Source organism: Nicotiana tabacum, chromosome 16, assembly GCF_000715075.1.
Source record: "Nicotiana tabacum cultivar K326 chromosome 16, ASM71507v2, whole genome shotgun sequence".
Classification (NCBI taxonomy): domain Eukaryota; kingdom Viridiplantae; phylum Streptophyta; class Magnoliopsida; order Solanales; family Solanaceae; genus Nicotiana; species Nicotiana tabacum.
In genome coordinates, this window is record NC_134095.1 from 20,699,738 (window position 1) to 20,724,563 (window position 24,826).

At 33.7% G+C, this 24,826-nt stretch overlaps 2 protein-coding genes across 2 annotated transcripts; one reads left to right on the forward strand and one right to left on the reverse strand.

Moving 5' to 3' along the window:
* Positions 1-3,516: 3,516 nt before the first annotated feature.
* On the forward strand, positions 3,517-8,316 carry LOC107804054 (NADH dehydrogenase [ubiquinone] iron-sulfur protein 4, mitochondrial). Its single transcript, XM_075232629.1, has 6 exons — positions 3,517-3,845; positions 5,340-5,428; positions 5,727-5,856; positions 6,469-6,660; positions 7,226-7,255; positions 7,927-8,316. Exons 1-6 carry the CDS (start codon positions 3,666-3,668, stop codon positions 7,987-7,989), a joined length of 684 nt encoding a protein of 227 aa, XP_075088730.1. The 5' UTR covers positions 3,517-3,665; the 3' UTR covers positions 7,990-8,316.
* A 167-nt stretch (positions 8,317-8,483) lies between these two features.
* On the reverse strand, positions 8,484-9,554 carry LOC107804052 (uncharacterized). The gene has a single exon (XM_016627870.2). It carries the CDS (start codon positions 9,552-9,554, stop codon positions 8,484-8,486), a length of 1,071 nt encoding a protein of 356 aa, XP_016483356.2.
* Positions 9,555-24,826: the final 15,272 nt, after the last annotated feature.

Below are 24,826 nucleotides of genomic sequence, written 5' to 3' on the forward strand. Positions count from 1 at the left end.
AGCCATTGTTTAAAATGTCTTTAGTCTTTAGCCACTGCTTTAATAAACTTTTACCCGCCCGAACGAAAATACCCTTCTGCTCATAAAGTTCAGGACCAAGTGACCTTATCTTATGAACTTGTTACTAATTTATGATCTTGTAAGTCTAAGTTTAGGACTACCTATCCTTAACTTTTGAATTTGTAACTCTAAGTTCAGGACTATATGTCCTTAACTTTTGAACTCGGAACTCGAAGTTCAGGACTACTTGTCCTTAATTTCTGTGCTTGTAACTCTAAGTTAAGGACTACATGTCCTTAATTTCTGTGCTTATAATTCTAAGTTAAGGACCAAGTGTCCTTAATTTTTGAACTTTCAACTCAAAGTTCAGGACCAAGTGTCCTTAAATTATGAGCTTGTTACTATAAGTTCAGGACTAGCTGTCCTTAATTTATGAGCTTGTAAGGACTACATGTCCTTAAGTTTTTGAGCTTGTAACTCTAAGTTTAGGACTACATGTCCTTAACTTTTGAACTTGTAACTCTAAGTTCAGGACTAGACTGTGACTTGAGTGTAAAACAGCTTCCTTTGATGTCTAATTCAGAAGAATATAAAGCAAATTATATACACTAACAAATCAATATTTGGTCAAATATCCACCAGGAGAAAATATGTCGTTCTTAATATGCCTTCTTAATGTTTTGTTAAATATTATGGTAGCATATCGTGTTGATTTGTCAATTCGTAACATCTCCTTTTCCAATCCAAGCTTGGGGAATCTATAAGTGCTTGATTGCAGAGTATTTATGTCGACTTGTTGAACCTCCTGCCGAGCTGGAGAAGAGATAAAAAAAAGAGGGTAGCAATGTCTTTTCATATTAATTTTAATACACTAGTGGCTACTTTTGCTCAACACTAAAAATGAAAAAAATTTCGTTCTTATACCATATAGGAAACTATATTACCAAATATGTTCATAGTTTGCATATTACCCGCTAGGCTAATAGTATTTCTACAAAATATAGACAATTCATTAAATAAGGAATCCTTGTAGCTGTAGGCTTTCTTATTTAGGCGCGCTAATATTGAAGAATTAAATATTCTTCTAGATATTTCACAACGCAAATCACGCATTAATATTTCCTTTCTCTGTATATTTTCATACGTTGTTTGATTGGAACTTGTTTTTATAGAGAAAGGAATTTTCATACGTTGTTTGTTTGGATTGGGAATTCTCTCTACGTCTCTCTCTATTTCTCAATCCCAAATTTCAGTAATATAAAGCAAAGGAAAAGAGAGCAGCAATTCCACAATTAATAGCCATTAAAAAGTTTTAAAACTTTGAATTCGAATTTGGGTTTTCAAATATCATTATTTGTTTGGATAGGGTGTTTTTAAAAATAATTGAAAATATGGTTTGGAGTTTATATCTTAATTTTGAGGGGGTTTGGTGAAAATTAGGCTTGGTTTTGGCTGAATTTCAGATTGAAACTCGAAGAAGAAGAAGACATGACATACATTATATTGCAAAAATTGTAAAAAAAATTGTAGATTGCTGTTTATTTATTTTTCTTTTATTCATTTAACTATTGTATGAAAGTTGAACAATATTGTATAAAAAAATTGCATTTAAGTAGTATTATATTGTATTTAAGTGGTTTAGCGACAGTCGTAACATCTCTTTCCATTTCTTACTTCTTCTCTAGCATAATACATATTTTCTTCATATACGAGCCCAATTTTTTCAGTTGCATACCTAAATTTTGTGGATATTCTATGACACCAATAATTATTTTGAACTGAAATTAATACCACACCAAGAGACCAACATCAATGGTAAGGAACACATTGTATGTCACTCGTTCAACTGTATTTCCAAATTCCAATCAGTTTTTTCTTTCTTTATTAAAAATTTTTAAATCTCAAAGTGTAACCTTATTATCAATTTATCACCATTTTCCTCTCATCATCTCTTCCAATCAAAGCCCACCACTAGAGCACCAACAAATTATTTATGACATTCGAGACAAAAAGAGACGTTTTGAGTTAAGTAAATGTTGAAATTTGTTGTTGCACAGACAAATTCTATCAAATTCTGGTTGTATATCAATGTACTACACTTTATCTATATTTTATCTACAAAATAAATTACATGTCAGAGTAATATATATATATATATATATATATATATATATATATATATATATATATATATAGTGTGTGTGTGTGTGTGTGTGTATGGATTTTCACAATATCTACAAAAATTTTACATTTATTTTACAATAAAACTACATACCATTTGAAAAATTAATATAAAATACAGAATTTCAATGTTTCTACAAATTATCTACAAATTGTTCATAACAGAATTTATCTTTATTTTCATGCAGGTTCGTCTGGAACACTAAAGTTACTTGATATGCCAACATCTCCCATTATAGAGGAATATGAAAGTATAATAAAACAGATAGTACACCAAGTTTTATTGAAGTTGGACAAGTATACCAAGACAAACAAATTTCATACAACTCATTATACATAGTAAAAACAAATTTCATACAACTAATTATATATTATACAACTTATCTACAACTTATCTACAATTTTTTACAACTTTCACACATTATTTCCACCCAGTTAAATACAACTACAATAACATACAACTTAAATACAAATTTTATACAATATGTCCTTTGTATATTTTGTATCTGATTTATACATAGTAAAAATAAATTTCTTACAACTAATTATATATTATACAACTTATCTACAAATTATCTATAATTTTTCTACAATTTCTGCAATATAATATGTCATGTCTTCTTCTTCTTCTTCTTCTTTTTCTTCTTCTTCGAGTTTCAATCTGAAATTCAGCCAAAACCAAGTCTAATCTTCACCAAAACCCCTCAAAATTGAGATATAAACTCCAAACCATATTCCCAATTATTTTCAATAATACCCAATCCAAACAAATAATGATTTTTGAAAATTCAAATTCGAATTCAAAGTTTCAAAGCTTTTTAATGGCTGTCAATGGTAGAATTGCTGCTCTCTTTTTCTTTGCTTTATATTACTGAAATTTGAGATTGAGAGATAGAGAGAGAGGTAGAGAGAATTCTCAATTATTTGCAACAACATCCAATCCAAACAAATAAATGTCTTTTGAAAACCCAAATTCGAATTCAAAGCTTCAAAACTTTTAATGGTTGTCAATGGTGGAGGGGTTACAGATTTTCGCTGGTTTTAGAAAATGAAATCGTGGGTAATTGAAGAGGAAATCGTGGGGTGTGGTTTGATATGTGAGTGAGGTGGTGGGATTTAGAGAGAGAAACTTGGAGGAGTGAGAATATACGGTTGAGTAAAATTAGGAGACTAATTAATACCATTAAAATCCTAAAATAATATATAAATGGTAAATAGATATATAGAAGATAATTATATTAAAAGTTAAGCATGGAGGGTAATATAGTTTACTAGATGGATGTAAAAATTCCTGGCGTATTCGCCCCCAAATAAACTTTTGCTGGCCCCAAACACAGAGTAGGCCCAATTGAAACCCAAAAGAAATAGCTGGAACCTTCTTATGCGAGCATAGCATTAGCACCTGCCAGAAACTAACATGTCCATTTCAACTGTTTCCCGCTCATTCATAGCGCAATTTCACATGATTACGATTTGGTTCTGCAATGGCGAATTTTCTCCGGCGTCCGTTCACTAGGTTTCAGCCTCTCCGATCTTCACCGGTTTGTTCGACGATGTTTTGGTCATCATCATCGTCGTCTTCCTCCGCCGATGCGTTGGTGGAAATCAAACCCGGGGAAGTAGGGATGGTCTCTGGAATTCCCCAGGAACACCTTCGTCGCAGAGTATGTACTTCATCAACCTTATGGCTTATGACACTGTTAAATCCTTACCGTTGCTTTTTATTTGGGCAGAATATTTGTTTACGGTTCTTAATTACTAAATTTACTCTCCAAATTTGCTGTTGATCGAACTTCAAGTTCAATATTTGGAAATATTAAGGTCGTCTGTGATGCTGAATGTAGAGTAAACCAACAGACCGAATATTTTATGTTTCATTGTGAAGTAAAATTGTGACTTGCTTTCATGAGCAGATTCTGAGCTAATTCCTAGTATTTAAAATTGACTGATAATCCTTACTCTTTTTGTACGAATTTTTCAATTACTTCTAAAATATTTTGAGGTAATAGATTATTGTGAGTCATATATTGTGTATGTGGTTTCTAAATATGTTAATTTCAATAAAATGTTAAAACTGATTGCCCCAGTATAATTCTTGTACTTCAAATTACTTTTGTGATAGAGGAAGTATTATAATTTGCGCAGTTTACGAATTTTGGAATTTCATTATTAATGAATAAATTTAAGGCGCATTTTGTTTTACTGTCTCAAAATATGGCGAGCAGTAAAGATTCAACAAGAGCTGTACATTATGTTTGCCTCAATGTATAATTTTCTTGGTTCACTATTAATTTGCAGTAGCTAACGAGAAAGAGAGAAGCAAATCAAAATTTAAGAGATTTACTATGTTAATTAATCACATTTACTAGAAGCGTAGTGGATGAAGAGTTTAACAAGTCGCTTAGTAACAATTTTTGTTCCTTCTAACTTGTAATATTTCCATCTTAATTAGTTTCACTCATATTGTATGTCTACTTTGATTGATTGACACACTGCATTTCCACTCGTCTGCAAGCCTGTAAGCAAACATTGTTGACTGGAAATAAAATAGGTAGAGAAAATTCAGAATTTTTCATTTATTTCTATCAGCTCAGTTCCATTTGGAATTTTGGTTGTTCTTGTCAAAGCAATGATTTCATTACAAACAACCAAAATACTTCAGATTGCCTTGGAGTTTTTATTAGAAAAGTATAATAGAAATGCAAATTGTTTCCTTCTTTAGTGTAGATCAGGAAGCTTTACAAGAACATATTAGAGAACAAAACGTTTCCTAGAAGTAAGCAAATGAAGCGCTTAGTATGGTTGCTTTCTGTAGCTTGCAACTTTTTCCTATTTGTTCTTTATTTCTTCCTTTTTCTACAAAAAGGGAGTGAGATGCTGGGATGCCGAATGTCTTTCTAGCTTTGGTATTTTTGAGTGTAAATCAAACGTGGATACGATGCAATTCATTATTGTTTTACGGAAATTACTGTTCTTATTCTTCCAGATGACCGTAAGGATTTCTGTTATATTAGTTTTTTATACCTCCTTTTTCATCCAAAGAAGTATATAGGTCATACCTAGAGTTCTTCAACAGAGATGGTTAATTCTTTTCCTGGACAGTTTAATGGATCTGAGGATAGACTTTCACTGGGAAATTTTGAACATTGCATCTTCAGGTCATTATTTATTCACCTGCTAGAACTGCAAGCCAACAAGGCTCTGGAAAGGTTGGAAAGTGGAGAATAAATTTCTTGTCCACACAGAAGTACACACCGTTCCTTACCTTTTTTCATGATAAAACAGTTACTATATTTTATTCTCTGGAGACATTTCACTTTGGATATTCAAGTATTATCCGATGCAACAAATCCTTGCAAATGTGTACCTGTCTATGAGCGAACGTTTCTCTAAGTTAGTTTCTTTCTCCAACATGCCCTGTCTCTCAAATCTCTGAGCAGCATTTCTAGAAACTGCTTCTTTTTGGCTGATAGACCTTTTATTTCTGATATCAAATTTTAATTGATTCTACAGTAGTCAAGCATCTGTTTGATTGCATCTTTTAGGTGGGAAAATCCATTGATGGGATGGACATCCACAGGAGACCCTCTATCAAATGTTGGTGAGGCAGGGTTATCTTTTGATAGCGTAGAAGCAGCAAAGGCATTTGCTGAGAAACATGGTTGGGAGTACACTGTAAGTGCTTCGAGCACTATCCATTGTTTTTGTTTTCCTTAATAAATATATATTGTTTTGGTTGCTCCTTTGGCACTTTTAGAAAATCTGTTGCTATTTCCATGTAATGGACATGTGGGATTACAAGAGGTTTTCGATCTTGCATGCATGTGATATAGGAGAGTACTATATTATGGACAGTATTTCCTTTGAGAGTTATTTCAAGAGAGAAACAAAGTAGCAGGCAAGAAAGATATTGAGATATTAGTTAAATTAATGAAAGAGAAAACAACGGTAAAAGAAAAAGTTGATCAGATTTGTAAGAAAAGAAAAAGAGAAGGAGAAAGAGAGCTGGCCACTTGCATAGAGGTTAGCTTCACTAGAACTTGAACATCAAATCAATTTTCGTACCAATTGTCACTACACGATACACTAGCTTGACTATGTTCCAAGGCCAACTTTGTTGATCTTGTTTGCAGTCTAACATACAGAGCTTTGTTTAAGATTCACCTTATAGGCATAGATTGCGATAGAATCCTTCAATCATCAAGCTTCTAAAATGAATGGAGTAGCACTTTTGGATTATCGAGAGTGAGTTACTAGATTTTAAGCTTCTTTTGAAGTTGGGAATAGGTGTATGTAGACGACGTCATCATCAAATCCAAGAGAGCCACTGACCACATGGAAGATCTGAGAAAGTTCTTCAACAGACTAAGAAGGTACAACTTGAAGCTGAATCCCGCCAAGTGTGCATTTGGGGTTCCTGCCGGAAAACTACTTGGGTTCATTGTGAGTCGCCGAGGAATAGAATTGGATCCGTCAAAGGTAATAAACTCACCTGAAAATTAAGAACTAAGAACCAAAGAACATTTCACTGTAAAGATATAGCACTGTTGCTAAAGGGAACACAAAACTGACGAGATTATGAGTTCAAATTCTATCTACTTGCCAAGTTAGGCACTTCCTATAAGACTGAACTAGTTAGGATCAGGACATTGGATTGGGATTCAAGCAACTAACCTCAAAGACCTTACCAAGTGCATTTTCTTTAAATAATATCGTGATAATGACCTTCAGAGATCTTTGAGGTTAGAATGTGGACTGCTCCTTATTCTGTTCGATTGCTTTTTAATGTTACAGCAATACTGCCAGCAATTTAACCTTCTGTAGTGATCTTTTGAGTATTTCAAGATGGATTAGCTTATATACACTGTTAAGTGTTAAATAAATTTACATTGTAATTACATTTTAACATGTTATCTCAATAATGTACTTTAATCTTCTAAATACCAAATTAGACTTATTATAGGGAGCTACCAGTTGTTGTTTCTTTTTGATTGTATAAAAGAGTTCAGGGAAGTATGGTTTCTTACTTTCTCTTGATTTGTAGGTCAAGAAGTTTCATACACCGTTGTTGAAGGTATGAATTTTCTCTACTCCATGTTGTTCCATGTTTTTTAGGACGCCTGCCCAATCAGACTTTCCATTCCGTTAATTTTTGGATGAAACACTTATGTTTCCTCTCCTTCAAAATCATGAGCTTAGCTGTTATAAAGATACATATTTGTTGTAGAAACCCTGGTCTAAGTTTTGGAAACTCGAACCTTTTTATTCATTTTAAGAAAGCAACTGAGATTTGAGCCACAAGGAATACAAGAGTGGAAGCAGAATGCTCATAAGGTCATTCACTCATTCCTATCATGTTTCCTTACTTCATGATTTCCTGCAAACTTGCTTTGAAAGAGTAGAGACAACTTTTTATCCATTTATACTTTCAAGAGTATTCAGGGATGCGACATCTTAAGTACCGCACTTGAATTTATGGGCTTTAACCCTTCAGAAAACATTTTAAATTTTCTCATGCTGAAAATTCCATATAACTGGAAGCAGCTAGTTGGAACTTCTCTAGTTTATTTATTATCCTTTATAATTTGTTCTCTTTTGTTAATTTTTTATCCGTTCGTGGGACGTACACCAGTTCAAAGACCACGTATTTGAATTGGTTCTTGAAATGGAGTCTTATGGTGGCTTAGTTAACCATTTATCGGGCACAGTGAGTCTTATATTTATGAACTTTATATCCTGCTACAGCCAAAATCATATGCAGACAACTTCAAATGGAAGGGCCCCCCACCAGAGTCCAAGGGAGGCTAATGGATATTTTGTACGTTCAATTTCCACGCTGCTGCGCTGCCTTCAAGAGTTGCCACTTCTGACAGGTGGAAATCCTTTTATCATTGGAATTGTAACACGTATTCAGCCAATAATTTTCGTTTGCTATCGAATTATCATGGTCCAATAGACAAAAGTGCATTACGTTAGCTAGGTTTTTAAAACTTGTACTCAGTTCACCACTAGGACGTAGTCTGTCCCTTTCGCTTCTTGTGTGTTGAACTAAGCTAGTAAAATATGTACAGAGAACCGAAAGAAGAAAACTAGTGACTTATAAACTTGACATTGGCACATAGCTTTGTACTTGTAGATCATTGCAGATCTACCATTTTGCATGTCGTACTTGAAGCTGGAAACAACCATCAAACATAATTAACTAACACTCATTTCCTACTCTTTATACACTGATACTATATTGCTTAAGGTTTACTCTACAACATTAAACGAGTTAACTATATTTACACTTGAAAAACTGTTTAAATACTGGAAGCAGATTCAGGAGCATCATCATCTGTAGTATGGAACCTCCACTCAAAGACATAATCCTTAGACTGGCAAGCTAACCTCACAGCATTGCAAAAAGCTTTAACAGAATTCTTTTTCCCTTTGTCAGCTCCCCATTCTATCTTTACCCAACAAGTAAATCCATCCGATGACATTGGCACACTTTTTGAATCCAAGAACTCAAGCATCACTTCCCCACCAATTCTCTTGCATGCATTGCCACTCATGTAATCCAGCCAACAACATTCAGGTTGACCCACCATTTCTTTATATGCTGAATTTGTTAACCTTACTTTGTTATTCGAGTCTGATATAACAGCTGGCAAGGCCTCTGCTTCAACTTCTTCCTCCACTTCCTCTGGTTTTTTCACACATTTCTTGTTAGTTCCACCATCTGGAGCCTCCTCATTAATACACCCAATTGAAATACTTGACCCAACTGGCCGCACTGGCCGCGGAGTGATAACACCAGGGCTCTTAGGACTAGTAGATCCTTGCATTAATTGTGGCATGAAATCTAATTCTTCAGGTACATCAGCTGCTAAGTTCAAATCTATCCCTCTTTCCTCTCCTGAGTTTTTCTCCACTAGCAGAGGAAGAGTTGTTGTAGTACAAGAAAGAAGAGGGAGTGCTATTGAATTTGCTGGAGTTGTGACAGGGGTACCCAAGCCACATTTAAGAGGGACAAGATTTGGGATTATAGAGAAGTGGGGAACCGCATTTGGTCTATGAGCAGGTGAAGCAGCCATTACCTGATAATGAGGAAATTGGACTGCAGGAAGGTAATTAGTTCTGGCTCTTTTCATAGTAGGTGGACCAAGGGCAGTTCTTCCTCTCTTCCTAGTTCTTGTAGGCCTTGCTTGCAACTGAGGCCATACATTCCTCAAGAAAGGAGATTTGTTAATATTTGCTGGCAAGCCACTAGGATTATTTTCAGAAACAGGACTTGTTGGAACCTCTGGTTTTGGTGCTATAGGCCTGTATCTAGCCATGATCTCAGCTGTTTTTGAGGTTGAAGGGTAAGGATTCAAAGTCTGCATCATTTTGATAAAGGAGAAATTGAAAACTCCTCTTAACAAACAATTCCAAAATGCAGAAACAGAGAAGAGAGAAGGTAAGGGGAAGTTAGTGGGAGTGAGGTTTGAGGTATAAGAGGGTGATATAAGCCAATGAGAAGAGGGCAAAACATGAAGGAAGATAAAAGAAAGAAGTGACACTTGGAAACGTACGGTGGGTACGTGTTTGAGGAACTTAAAGAAAAGGGACATGTGGGATTACAAGAGGGTTTTGAACTTGCATGCATGTTTTACACTTATCATACCCTAAGCCTTTCACCTATTCTTCTCCTTCGGTTTCAGAAGAGAAATGACACCTTTTTGAAAGTTTCATTGATTACCATTTACCCCATTAGATTCATGTATCTGTTCACTTTTGTTCATTTTTTTAAGGATGGATTCATGCAGTAATAAAAAGGTATAACGGATGAGAGAAATAGGATAAGGAGGCAGCAGAAGGTGCAGTGAGCAGCTACCAATCAGATATTTGGACATTAAATGCTAAAAATGCAAACGATGCCTATTTTTGTAATTCTTATTTTTTGTAAAACAAATTTAATTACTAACAATTGTAGAATTAAATCCTACATACAACATGCGACATATTTTTGTATTTTTATTAATTTAACAAATAAACATGCACAGACAAATACAAATAATTATTCAAAATATCACAAAATATCACCAAATTACACACCAAGAAAAATTACTTTATTTTTGAATTTTTTGGGAGTAATTCTCATATAGGGAAAAAATCACGTGCTTACAGAGAGGTGTAGATTAATTTGTAGTACTCCGTTTAGGTTTTTATGTATGAACTTTCTATGTGTTTATTTTGGATTAGAGTTTAAATCCTTTTAAACAAGTAGGTACATACCTTTAGATCTTCTATTGTTATCTAAATTTGTGTTCTACTCAAATTTTAATTTCGTTGAATCTACAAATATTATACCTGAACAAGTGCACCTTTAATCATATGATATCAATCCTTGTATAAATATTCAAATTAATTAAGTGATAAGTTTGGTCACAAAAATCGAGTTAGTTTTAATGTACTAAATGTTAATGTCTGAAATCTAGTTTACTAAAAATTTCATTAGAATTCAAGTGCAGTTAAACTCTTAAAATATTCATCATAATATTATTTTAGGGTTTTGAATTTAAGAATGATGGCTTAACATTCTTTTTGAAAGTTAGTGAATTTGGAACCCTTCTAAAATCACTTGCAAATTAACATTACAAAATTTAAAGAAGAATAAAACAAAGAGGTTGAGAGAGAAGATTTTACTCGTTGCTGTTTGTTTCATATTATTGGTATTTATACAATAGCTTTAGCGGCATCCCTTCACATAAACAGGATATAAATCTAATAGACATTCTAGGATATGGTTTACATAATTATATACGGACTTTGTTGATCAATAAATTAAAAGCTATTGCTATATATAATAACATAATAGGTTTTCTGGTGTAACACAAAGTGGGAAGCTTAGTCGATTCAAAGTTTGACCCAAAATCTAAAATCATGCACGTCCAGGATTCAAGCTAATTACTCACATCATGGGCTTTTGGTGATGAACTTTATGACATTTTAAAATTTATCATAACTTAACTTTTACAATTTAAGTAGTATGAGTTATGACTCCATCTTGGAATTGGAAAACTCTTTGTCTGACTTTAACTTTAATTTGCTTTGAACTGACTGATTTTTTAAATTCGGAGTAACAATAGGAGTTGTTGACTAACATAAATATGAAAAGATCAACCATGTAGGTTTAATTTTAGGATTCTAATTTAATCTTAGTTGAATATAAATTCCTAGGTATAAGGAAAAATCTCAAATATTTATCATATCCGGTATGAAATTATTTTTTGAAAGAAATAAAATAGCTTCCAAAGGGTAAAAATACTTTTTTCGACACACCTCGTTTAGAAAATAGTGAAAAAAGAAAATTAATTAATATAAAAATTAGAATGTGAGAAATTAGATGTCTTTGAGAGGGATGAAGGCTTCAAAGTCCAATCATCAAATTTAGGAGTGGATACTAAATTATACTCCATTTAGTTTTTTTTTCGTTTTTCAAATTCAAAATATTTCACACTGAAACCTATTTGAAATAGTGTTTTGACTTACCAGTGATTTACTTGTTACTTACGGAATTTTAGAGTATGCATTTATTTAAAACTTTACCTTTATTTTAGTGTGTGTTTTTACCAATATAACCAATTGATTTATGGTAAGTTAACTTAATATATTAAGGCTAATCTGGTAAACCAACATTATATTCATGCTTTTATAATAATATAGATTATTATTCTCTGTCAGTAAACTTTAGTATTTATATGACAGTTTGATAAGTGTAGTAATAACTTAAGTATTTTATATAAAATATGTACATGTGTATATAATACCAAATATAGTTTTAATCTTTAAACATATCATGTCATTTTATAGGAAAGTGTCATTAAAGAGAATTTGGAAGAATTTTTAAACAAGGAAAGTGTGTATCCTTTTGAAATAGATTAAAGAGTGAGATGTCAATGAAACCGAGGAAGCAAGAGTTTGGAATTGTGGTTTTCAAGTGGATCAGATGTTGAAGGGAGAAAAAGGAAACAATCAAGATAGTGAAAAAAAATTGTATGCTTCATTACTGTTAATAATTTACAAAATAGCCCCTGGTTCTGATTTTTTCCGCTACGTTTCTTCCGAATGATATTGCTGTCGATGAAGAAATATTTGATGCGATTGGAGGACTGGGTTGGAGATTACGCGAGGATGTTACACGTGCCACCTGACTGAGAAAGCTCATTTATAACAATACTAGTTAGTTGTTCAAAGAACTCTTTTTATAAGTTTGGTCGATATGAAAAAGATCAAGATATATATTACCAAAACTTTAAAAAATATTATAGAAGTAAAACATACATATGAAAAGATTACAAAAACAAATATATAAGAAGAAAATACATACAAAAGTATAACAGGATAAAATTAGCACATACTTTTTTTTTTATTGATTTGTATATATGAAAAAATCATTTTTCTTTTTTCTTCCTATTAGTAGAGATTCACGCCCAATAAACTCTATCTTTCCAATGTTGTATCTCTATTTCTATATAATCATCCTGTTTTAGGGAACATACATGAATTAATTACACGAACAAAAAAAGAAAAAAATTAAATCTGATATTGACATATTTTCTCATTGTACCACTAATATGTTTCAAATTACACTACTCTTCAACAACAAATTTGAATAATCTCAAATTGCTGAGGTGTGCTCTCCTGCTTTTTCTGACTTTAGTACTCCAGTTTGACAGTTTTTATTAGATTCCACAAAATAAGTTGTTTGTGTTATTGCTCCAACAAAAAGCAAATTAAAGGAAGCTCAATATACACTTCAAGATCTATACTACATAAAAACACACTAAAGAATATTGAGAACCATAGACATTAGTAAACACTAATTATCTTGTTTAATTATGGAATAAAAATAAACTTCTAGGTATATGAACAGAACCAAGAGAATATTACAAATTACTAACACTTAATAAAATTTTACAAATCATAACTCCATTCCTACATTATATGGTCCAACCTACAAGTCATAGCAATAATTTTGTTTGCTGAAAGCACAAAACTAAATACACCATAAAATGTTTGCTTAATAATTTTGTATATAATCAAGCGACTATCCATAAAATGTTTCCATCTTTATCTCAAATTTTGCATTCTTCAAAAGGAAAATATCCATATCCTTCAGTCAAGATTATTCCTTTTCAATGTTACACCAAACATACACTAAATTATCAAATGGACCAGAAATGTACAAAATCATTGGGTCATCAACAAATTGTGAAAACTGAATCAGACAATAGATATTAAGCTAACACTTGATTAAGGCTCCTTAACATTAAATTTTAATCAAAAATGACTTGCCAATTCGTCTTTAGGAGCGGATGATCAAGCATATAATATTAACTCTATTTAAAGAGGTTTAAAATACAAGAAAGAAGAAATATATAAGAACAAAAGTTTGGACCAGCCGATACCAAGTTTATGTTAAACAACTTTGAAATAATAAAAACAATCTCACCGCCGCATTTAAACTTGCTACCAAAATTACATATCTTTATTAGTGGAAAAATTGCTTTGATCCCAATAAAGGAAAATTAAATACACTAAACAACAAATAATTAAAAGAGTTATGAGACTTCAGCTTTAGAGACGGACCTCATAAATTTGCAACTTATCATCAAAAATGTGCAAAGAGCATCATGAGAATTCAACACATAACTTCTTCAAAATATACGGACAATTACATTTGTATGCGAGATGTGAGAAAGCCTACGAAGGAAATCCTCAAATAAGAGAATGTGCAAAGTGTCACCATTTTATCCCACAGGTTTGAAGATCCTAGTTCGACAAATTTTCAACACCAGAGAATGTAGCCAAAGGGCAAGCACTACTTTCTATGTTTTTATTGTCCTTTTCTCTTTAATTGGTGGGAACATTTGATCCTCAATTATGGAACTACTAATTGTTGACATGAATCTTGGGATTTTAACATAAATAAATTGGATGAATAATGAAATTTAAAGTTCTTCCATGTTTGCAAAATAAAAGTAACTTATTCATTCAAATGTAAACTGAAAGCGCTCAGTTTTCCAAATATAACACTGTTAAATAGTGGCAGAAAAAAAGAAAGTGTAGGAAAAAGTTACAATTGGAGTACCTGTGAAAAAATCGTGGATTACAAGAGAAAGAGCAGTATATGGATCTTCATCGTCCTTCACGTTTCAGTTTAACTACCAAATCAAATTTTAGAGCATATGCGCAAATATGAAGCAAATAATTTTCAATTATTAGGTAATGAAAAATATTTATATGTGGGTCTTTTGAAACACTCGAATAAGCGTTTGATAACCAAATCTTTCACATTTATATTATCCTGAAGATGATTCATCTTATCAGACTAAAATCATATCATTCAAGATGGGCAAACTGAAGTACTTTTGATTTTTTATGTGGTAACTCATAATTGAGATATTGCAGACCAAAAGAAGAATTTTAGGTCTGGCGAGTTGGAGAAAGCAGAGGAGATGAGAAGAATTTATAAACTACAAATATAAAGAATGAGGAGTTTTACGTAGGAAGGAAATAGAGGAGCGAAAGGACGTTTCATAATTAATGGGATTTGTAAAGTGACTTTTCGGGGAAATTTTTTATGGCGGTTGATGCGGGAAATAAATGGAAAAATTGGGTAAAATGAAAAACAAATGACAAAAAAGATAAATAGCATTTCTTGTTAAAGAGACGCGCCACATCACTGGCTAAGGTCCCTGAATTATATATATAGATAGATTTGTAAAGCGCGCATGCCCCTTCTATGCTGTTCCATTTATTGATTTACTCCCTCCTTTTATTTTTACTTGTCAAATATTTTAAAAATAAATATTCAATTTTATTTGTCCACTTTTGCATTTTAAGATAAAGATAATTTATTTTTGTTATTTTACCCTTAGCATTGATTACTCATTTCAAATTATTATTCAAATCTATTAAGACTATACACCAACTAATATAGGTATCATGATAAATTATGCACTTTATTTATTACTTTTTAAAAGATATGCAAAGTAAATAGTGAACAAATAAAAATGAATGGAGGGAGTAATTAGTTGTAGTATAAGTTTTATACGTTGTAAATTATGAGCAAGTATTTTACATTAAACAAGTATTGGATTAATAGAAGGGAGGATGATCAGAGCTGAAGCCAGAATTTGAAGTTATTGTGTTCGGGATTCTAACCGTTTTATGTTACTGGGTTCTAAAGTAAGAATTTATACCTATTCAATAAATTTCTTAAGACAAATATATAGTTTGGACTAAAACTACTAGGTTCGACCGAACCCATTGTCGAAGCTCTAGCTCCGCCCCTGAGGATGATCACCTTATTAAACTATCTTATATTATATTGATTATGTAAAAAATTAACATAAAAGGATGTATACATATGTTGAACTATTAAATAACTGTTATAAATATATGTTATATTATGTATGTTCATTTAGTACTCCGTTGTAAATAAGCTTTCTGAAGAAACTTATCCATATGGGACTCCACCGTAAATATGGTTATTTATTTAGTACTATATTGAAAATAAGCTTCCTAAAGAAGCTTCTCATTTCGGTACTCCGTTATGGATAAATATTACCCCCGGCAGAAGATTATCTATATCTGGTACAGTAGCAGCTTACAAGCAACTTACAAGAAGCTTACACAACAGCTTGTAGTAGCAGCTTACACAGCAGCTTGCAGTAGCAGTTTACAAGCAATTTACAAGAAGCTTACACAACAGCTTGCGTAGCAGCTTACACAACAACTTCCTTTCTTCTATAAATAAAGGAGATTTCAGTTCATTAAGTACATGAATTTGAAGTTGAATAATAAATCTCTCTCTCTCTCTACTTGTCTTCGGTTTCTTTACTTTAAAATCTTTATTTTATAACACGTTATCAGCACGAGACTCTGCCATCTCGAGCAAATACTTTGAAAGTATCAAAGGTACGAACTTTTTTTTGTAAATAATATCAAATCTTTCTAAATGTGAATTTGTAGTATTGGATATATCGGGAAAAAGCTACGTGTCTTGGGTACTTGATGCTGAAATTCATCTTGATATGATGGGTCTAGCAGATACCATCAAAGATAAGTTATGCGTTTTACTTGCTATGTATGCTACTGCGATTAAAATAAAATAAAAAGGCACTTAGGAACTTAGTAAGTGAGTCATAATCATCGGACGAGATTCTGGAGCATTTTATGAATTTTAAAACACTATAATTTGTATATCTTTATGTTTCGTTTTTCACTTACTCGTTTTCGAATTAAGATTTTAATTTTACTCCAGAAGAGTAATATTGCATAGGAAACTATAAAGTGGATGACATTGTTAGATCAACTTATGCTCCAACAGAGTTTGCAAGAAATATACAACCACCAGAAGTGGTTATGTTTCGTATGTCTCATTGTAACTAAATTTTGTTAACTACCAGAAGTGGTATATGCCTATGGCCACCAGAAATGATAATTTAGGCTTTCTATGGTTACAATTGAAGATAAGCTAGAGAAATATTCTCTATAGTACATGCATGCCTCGATTTGCTCCTGAAGTAGCATTATCGTAAAAGAGCTTCTAAGATATCACACAATTTGTGTGATTAATGCGCGTTCAGATAATTATGTTCCGTTCCCTGAATGATGAGAACTTTTGATAAATATTAATCCATTTCCTGAAGTGAATGTGACAATATTAATAAACCTCGTAAATATGAGCACGTTATTAATGTAAATATATTACGATTCACCTCCAGAAGAGGTAATATGATTGAGAGAATATATACTCAATATTTCGTATTTTAAATTTGCTCCTTAAATAGTAAAACAATTGAATTTTTCTCCTGAAGCAGGAAAATATTATGAAAGTGTGTCTTTTGTGCTTAAATAAAATAATAAGCTATTCAAAGTTATTTTTAAAGCACATTTTCATTCCCTGAAGTGAATGAAGAAATACCACAACTCACCTCCTGAAGAAGTAGAATAACAAAGGATATAAATCTTGTTTTTATGGCATAAAGATCATTGTCGCACGTACCCGTTGTACGTAAAATATCTTGGAAAATTTTATTAAATATCATTCCAAGGCAAAAGTATTCTTGTAGAATACTTTCTACTACAACCACATTAGTACATTATGGTTAGTTATTGAGTTCCCCGAAGGAAATAACAACTCGTGTATCTTTTCTTAAAGGACACAATGACTATGTGGTTGCCGCATTGATACAAAATATTCAGATGTTAATGGTATTTCTCCTTGAAGGAGATATTTGTCACGAAGTTAGTAGTAGAATATTAAAATTCTTGATTTTTGTCATTTATAAATTTAGAATTGGCTTTGTATTATCTATTTGATTATGATTTTCTCTCATAACACCAGAAGTATTTGAGCAATATTTGGTAGTACAAAATTTATCAAAAGCTCCCGAAGAGTTATCTGTTTGTCTAGAAGACATATGACACCAGTAGTGTCCGATAAATATTAGATTGTGAATAATGAATGAAGGCTTTTGAAGAGCTTATATATAAATATGCCATTCATATTATATGATTATGGTCAAAACACATGTTGTAGTAACCTTGAAGTGTACTAACATAAATGACAATCATACTGAGACTACAAATGATTGAAAGATTGAAAATCTTCATGTTTCCACAATCATAGGGGGTAAATATGTATGTGAAAAGTTAATCGCCTTATCCTTCAATTTGTACTACAACATGTATCACAGTAAATCAAAAGTTGACTAATGCAAAAGCAGCTACAGTAAATGAGAAATTTACTTATACAAAAATAGCCACAGTAAATCAGAATTTTACTAATGCAAAAGTTTGTGCCATAGTAAACCAGAAGTTTGCTAAGAGATAGCGCATGCCATGATAAACTTGAAGTTTTTATTTGCTATTTTTAAATGAGCTATTTGAGAATTCAAATAAGCATATACTGAAGAACTAGAAGATTCTTCAAGAATTCTCTTGTGTTGCTTGTTCTCATAATAAGATTATACCAGCTAAAGTCGGGACTAAGACCCCTAATTCTGAAATATATAAAAGGTGAATATGGACCCATTCACCTATCATATGAACCAATTATAGGTACATATATAAGATGGTTACATGTGTGTTCATTGTCAACCTGCAGTTTGGCATTTGAAATTGCTTTTCTCAACTAAGAGCAAAACTTTCAGATTATGAAATCAAGACAGTTCATCTTGATAATGCTGGTTTATATCCAAGCTGGTTTAGCATTGAATACCTCCTATTAATGGCTAAACCATTGCTTATGAGAACAAAGTTTCATGTGTTGGTCTAAGATTTTCTAAATTGCATATAGCAGCACTTGTATGCATCAGATCAACAATATATGATAAGTCCTCCCTTCACAATTGGTTTAGGATCAGAAACCAAATATTTTTACTATCTTTTGATGTGTGGTATATGATTAATTTCTCTACCACAATGCACAAAGATATGTTTTCCAAAGAATATTGGGGATATATGTTAGTTTTTCTAACATTTGGGGGATGGAATAAACAGCTGAAAAATATGTTATATGAATTGAATTATCATTAATATGATCCTCACTTAGAAGATAATTCAAGTAAAATGCCAGAAGCATTTGCTGATCCAAAATTAAATATCATATTTTAGTTGTAAATGCTCCTATTAAAATTTAAAGTCCCTGAAGGATAGAGTTTACTGTACGCATGAAGCGTGGTAGACCAATCGGTTCCAAAGATAACAATCCTTGAAAAATGATAAGGAGCTAATGATCAAAATAATCATAATGAGGAGGAAATGAGTTATAGAAGAGTCCACGATATAATATTTCATGAAACTCCAGAAGAAGTTAAGGTACCTGAAAATAAAGAAAGTGATGAGATCTCAACAAGTTATATCGCTTGTGAACCGATATAAAATGATCGTCGACGATATATTTGATACAATATAGTGCACAATACTGTAAAATATTGTGAGGATCGGAGCAGTAGTCCAGACACCTGAAGATGTCATGCCATTTAGATACGAGTCATAACCTATATGACTCATTTGATCAAATCTCTATAAAGATCCTTGTATGATTTAAAATGCCTGAAGCATATTCAAAATCTCAAGAAATGTAATCAATCAGATTACAAATATCTTTATACGGTTTAAAGCAATCTGGGCGCATGTGGTATAATCGTCTCAGTGAATATTTGCTGAAAGAGGGCTACATAAATGATGTTATTTGCCCATGTATTTTTATAAAGAAAATGGCTTCAGAATTTGTTATACTTGTTGTTTATGTTGATGACATAAATCTTGTTGGAACTCCAGAAGAGTTCCAAAAGGAAACTGAATATCTTAAGAAAGAATTTGAGATGAAAGATCTTGGGAAGACAAAACTTTGTCTTGGTTTGCAAATTGAACATTTACTAGACCAGATCTTTATCCATCAATATGCCTATACAGCAAGAGTCTTAAAACACTTTTACATGGACAAAGCGCACATATTGAGTACACCAATGGTTGTTCGATCACTTGATATGGATAAGGATTCGTTCCGACCTCCAGAAGAGGATGAGAAACTCCTTGGTCCCGAAGTACCCTATCTCAGTGCAATTGGTTCACTAATGTATCTTGCTAATGCTACAAGGTCTGACATAGTATTTTCTGTTAATTTACTAGCAAAATATAGTTCTTCTCCTACACGGATTAAGGATCCGTTCTTACCTCCAGAAGAGTAATGAACTCTTTGGTCCAGATATACTCAAGTCTCTGCACTGTACTCTTTTTCCCTTGCTCGGGTTTTTTTTCACTAGGTTTTTCCTGGTAAGGTTTTTAATGAGGCAACTTGCAATGTATATTATTAGTGTACTCTTTTTCCTTGACTAGAAGTTTTTCCCATGGGGTTTTTCCTAGTAAGGTTTTAATGAGGTACATAATAATGAACATCTAAAAGGGAGTGTAATGAAAATATTATTGTGGATGTCCATTTATTACTCTGCTGTAGATAATCTTCCTGAAGAAGATTATCCATTTTGTACTCTATTGAAGTTTTCTACAAGCAACTGATGCAGACAAGTTGCAAGGAACTCAATGAAATGACTTGTAGCAGCTTGTTGGTTTGATGAGATTAATTTAAATCGATCTGAAATAGTGGTAGATAATATTCTCTACAAACTCAACTTTTTTAGAAGATGGTATACAAGATTGGAATGCAAAGACTCAAATATTTGAAATAAGGTTTTCATCAGGGGGAGTAAAATACGCGATGCACTCTTTTTTCCTTACTAAGGTTTTTTCTCACGGGGTTTTCCTTATAAGGTTTTTAATGAGGCACCTAGCAATGCATAGTACTAAATAAGTGTACCCTTTTTCCTTCACTAGGATTTTTCCCACGGGGTTTTTCCTAGTAAGGTTTTAATGAGGCACATTATCTTTTAATGAACATCCATGGGGGAGTGTTATAAATATATATTATATTATGGATGTTCATTTAGTACTCCATTGTAAATAAGCTTATTGAAGAAACTTATCCATATGGGACTCCGCCGTAAATAAGGTTATCTATTTAGTACTCTATTGAAAATAAGCTTCCTGAAGAAGCTTATCATTTCGATACTCCGTTATAGATAAATATTACCCCCGGCAGAAGATTATCTATATCTGGTACAATAGCAGCTTACAAGCAACTTACAAGAAGCTTACACAGCAGCTTGTAGTAGCAGCTTACACAACAGCTTACAGTAGCAGTTTACAAGAAATTTACAAGCACCTTACACAGCAGCTTGCAGTAGCAGCTTACACAACAGCTTCCTTTCTTCTATAAATAGAGGAGATTTCAGTTCATTATGTACATGAATTTAAAGTTGAATAATAAATCTCTCTCTCTCTACTTGTCTTCAGTTTCTTTACTTTAAAGTCTTTATTATAACTACATTGATCATCTAAAATTTAAACTTCAATCCTTTATAATTCTTTTTCTCTTTCAAAGATATAAGAGATAAAAGCTTATTGGCCGAAATTAAGGTAGACTTGCAAGTTACAAGCAGAAACGACAAAAAAAATAACTTTTTTGGAAAATAAAATAGTATCACTATATTTTTTTATATGTTTATTTGAAATTTATGTTTTCATTGCGGTTTGGCTTTAAGAAGTCGATTGTCTACCGCCCGTTTTTGTTTTTGGGTAAGAAAGATAATATTGCATACAAAAACTTAAAAAGAGTTACTACAGAGAGGGTGATGCATGTGCATCGCCATTAGAGTTGTTTGATAGCTGTCTATTAAGTACGCCATATTCAACAAAAGAAAAATTCAACATAGAAAAAGAAAAAAGAAACAATATTCATTATTCATATGAATCTTGTTGTGTATGGGTTAAATTCTAACTAAGGATATTCAGCACAAAGTGATATTACTAGTAGTAATTTGGCCGAGGTCGGCTAATGACTAATGGAACTCACCGCCGAGCAGTCGATCATGGCCGAGGTCAAGTGCCAGAAGGAGCAGTAACGGCTACTTTAGTAACATGATTTTTGAGGGAATACATTGAATATCCCTTTGTTTGTACTTTAGCGTTAATCAAGGGTATGTCCCTTATAAATAGAAAGAGAGATCAGGTGATAGGCATGTAATTTTATAAGATAAGAACACTTTATGAAAAGTAGACTCTCTCTAGATTGAAAACAAATCCTACCTTTCTAAAAAGATTCGATCCTCTATTATTTCACACCTTTTCCACCAGATCCAAGAAGGGTCCAAATACTCTAATCTTTATCAATCATTCATCATTGTTAGAAGGAGGAATCATCCACCTCATTAAACATTGGGTTGCATTCTCCCTATTTACTCTAGTGCATTTATTGTCATTTATTGCTTATTATTTCCTTCTCATTAATGGCCTTAAAACATTAAATGCTCATTGCGTTCGATCTGCTATTAGTATTGCAATGCATTGCTCTCATTAATCTGTTATAGATTAGAAGTTATTATTATTAGCTAAGTTTAACCCCTCATAATATACATTTAATTAGTTTATTCAAAGATCTACAATTTTGGTCAAACAATTTGGCGTCGTCTGTGGGAATTTCCTAGTTAAATTTTTTAGTTTCTTCTAGATCTATAGCTAGCAAAAAAAAAACAACGCAAAACCCTCTACTCTCTTGTACACATGGATCTAATATGGCAGGAAATGGAGAAGAGAGGATGAAGGCAGTGGCGGACCTTACCGCTAACCTCTTAAACACCATCAAGGAAATTTCTGAAACAGAGGGTGAGGATGTAACGCCACATGCATCTCCTAGGCGAAGTGGCTCACACATTCCTCATGGTAGCATCACAACGTCCCGCGGTAAAGGGGCTTCCACATCCACAATGGAAGAAGCACCCCCCACAGTAAAAAACCTACTTGAGGCTTGGTTAACAAACACCCTGACCGGCATCCTCGACAAGCCCTCCCACAAAGCCATGGGAGAAAATGCAACTTGCATTGTACCAATGACAACCGAGCAGTACGGCCTTCTCCCTCCAACAACAGGTATCACTCACCATGTTAATAATGCAAGTGACGACACCCTCATGGCCATTCTGAGGAAGATGGAAGAAATGGAAAACGAAAACAAAATGCTTCGAGACCAAATGAAAGAGCATCAAGAAAGGGTAGACAAAATACTAGGTGCACCAAAACTCTTACCAAAAAGAGATACCGGTCCGTGGAACAACCCTACAGCGATGAGGCCGCACTGCATACCACTCCAAAACCTTCAAAATGCCGCCCTACCTGCAAATATTTGATGGTACGAACGACCCCGAAGACAATGTGACTTACTATGTTACCGTAGTGAAGGGCAACGATCTTGCCAAAGACAAGTATCTTCCATCATGCTGAAAAGGTTTGGTGAAACCCTCACCGGAGGCGCATTAACTTGGTATTCGCAACTGCCCGTACACTCCATTGAAACGTTTGAAGAAATGGCCGACAAATTTGTAACGACCCACGTAGGAAAGAAAAAGGCGGAAGAAAGAGTGAATGACATATTCACCATCAAACAGGCACCTGGAGAGGGACTGACGGACTTCCTCGCCCGGTTCAACCAAGTAAGGATGATATTACCAAATGTATCAGAAGGCATGGCAGTAGCAGTTTTCCAGAATGGGCTAAACAGAAACGGCTCGAGGGCTACCAGAAAATTAATATGTTGGCTTATGAAATACCCCCCAACAACATGGGATGAAGTACACAATGCCTATTGTGCCGAAGTCTGTGCTGATGAGGACAACTTGAATGGGTTGACCCAACGGTTGACCTCGATACAAGCAGAGTCCAAGAAAGATCAAAGAAATGATGCCAGAAGAGATTTAGCAGCTCCTCGACTCAATCGGGAAAGACATCAACCATATATCAGGGGTGCCATCATGCCCCCCTCCCGTTACGAAGAAGGCCCATCTAGTCCAGGGGTAAGGACTCACCGGAGCGAAAGAGGTATGCCCCCTTTACTATCTGCTCACAATTTTTGTGTTTCGCCTTCAGAAATAGTCTACGCATTGGAGAAGCTTGGACGAAAAGTGAAGTGGCCACAAAAGATGAGGTCCGACCCAAGCACTAGGAAGTCAAATGCCCTCTGTGAATTCACCAGGAGTGAGGTCATAAAACCGAGGACTGCATCGCTCTAAGACAAAAGGTTGTGAACATGCTTCACCAAGGGCATTTGAAAGAGTTGTTGAGCGACCGAGGAAGGGCCAAATTTGCTCAAGAATGTGAACAACATCAGGGCCCTCCAAAGCTACCTTCTCCAACTCGAACCATTCAAATGATCATCAGAGGGGGCGATGATGCATCGATCAACACCGTAAAATTCACCACAACCCACAAACTCAAACGGTCAATCACTCATGAATGGTACGATGAACGCGAAGTAAGTATCATGTTCGATAAACTAGATACACATGGTTTGGTTTTCCTTCACTATGATGGTCTTCTTATTACTCTATGCATATTAGATACATATGTGAGATGTATTATAGTGGACGATGGGAGCAGCGCATGCATTATCCACCCTCGAGTACTTGCATAGATAAAACTTGAGGATAAGATAATGCCACGCTGCATCACGCTAACCAGTTTTAACAATGTAGTTGAACGAATATCTGGAGAAATCACACTCTGCGTCATGGCCGATGGCATCACTCTAGAAACCACATTCCATATCATGGATCAGGACACGACGTATAACGCCATAACAGGTCGACCTTGGATATATGCCATGAAGGCCATCCCTTCCAGCTTGTACTAGGTTATCAAATTTCCCATCCCATGGGTAGTGTTCCGCATATGAGGAGAACAATGCACTTTCCAAGAATGCTATCGCATTGCCCAGGATTGTACATACACCCAATAAATGAAGGGCAAAGCCAAAGAGGCATAGTAATTAATAGGGTCGAGGTCGAGCAGTAGTGAAAGGGGGGATGCCATCAAAGACCCTGAAATAACAAAAGCCACGAGATCAACCATAGAAGACCTCAACCCCATCCAACTTGATGATAACAATCACAGTAAGAAAGCCTACATCGGCCACAAGCTTCAAGAACCAAGTAAATTCCATCATATCTTAACTAATAACACAGACTTTTTTGTCGTTTCCCATGCAGACATA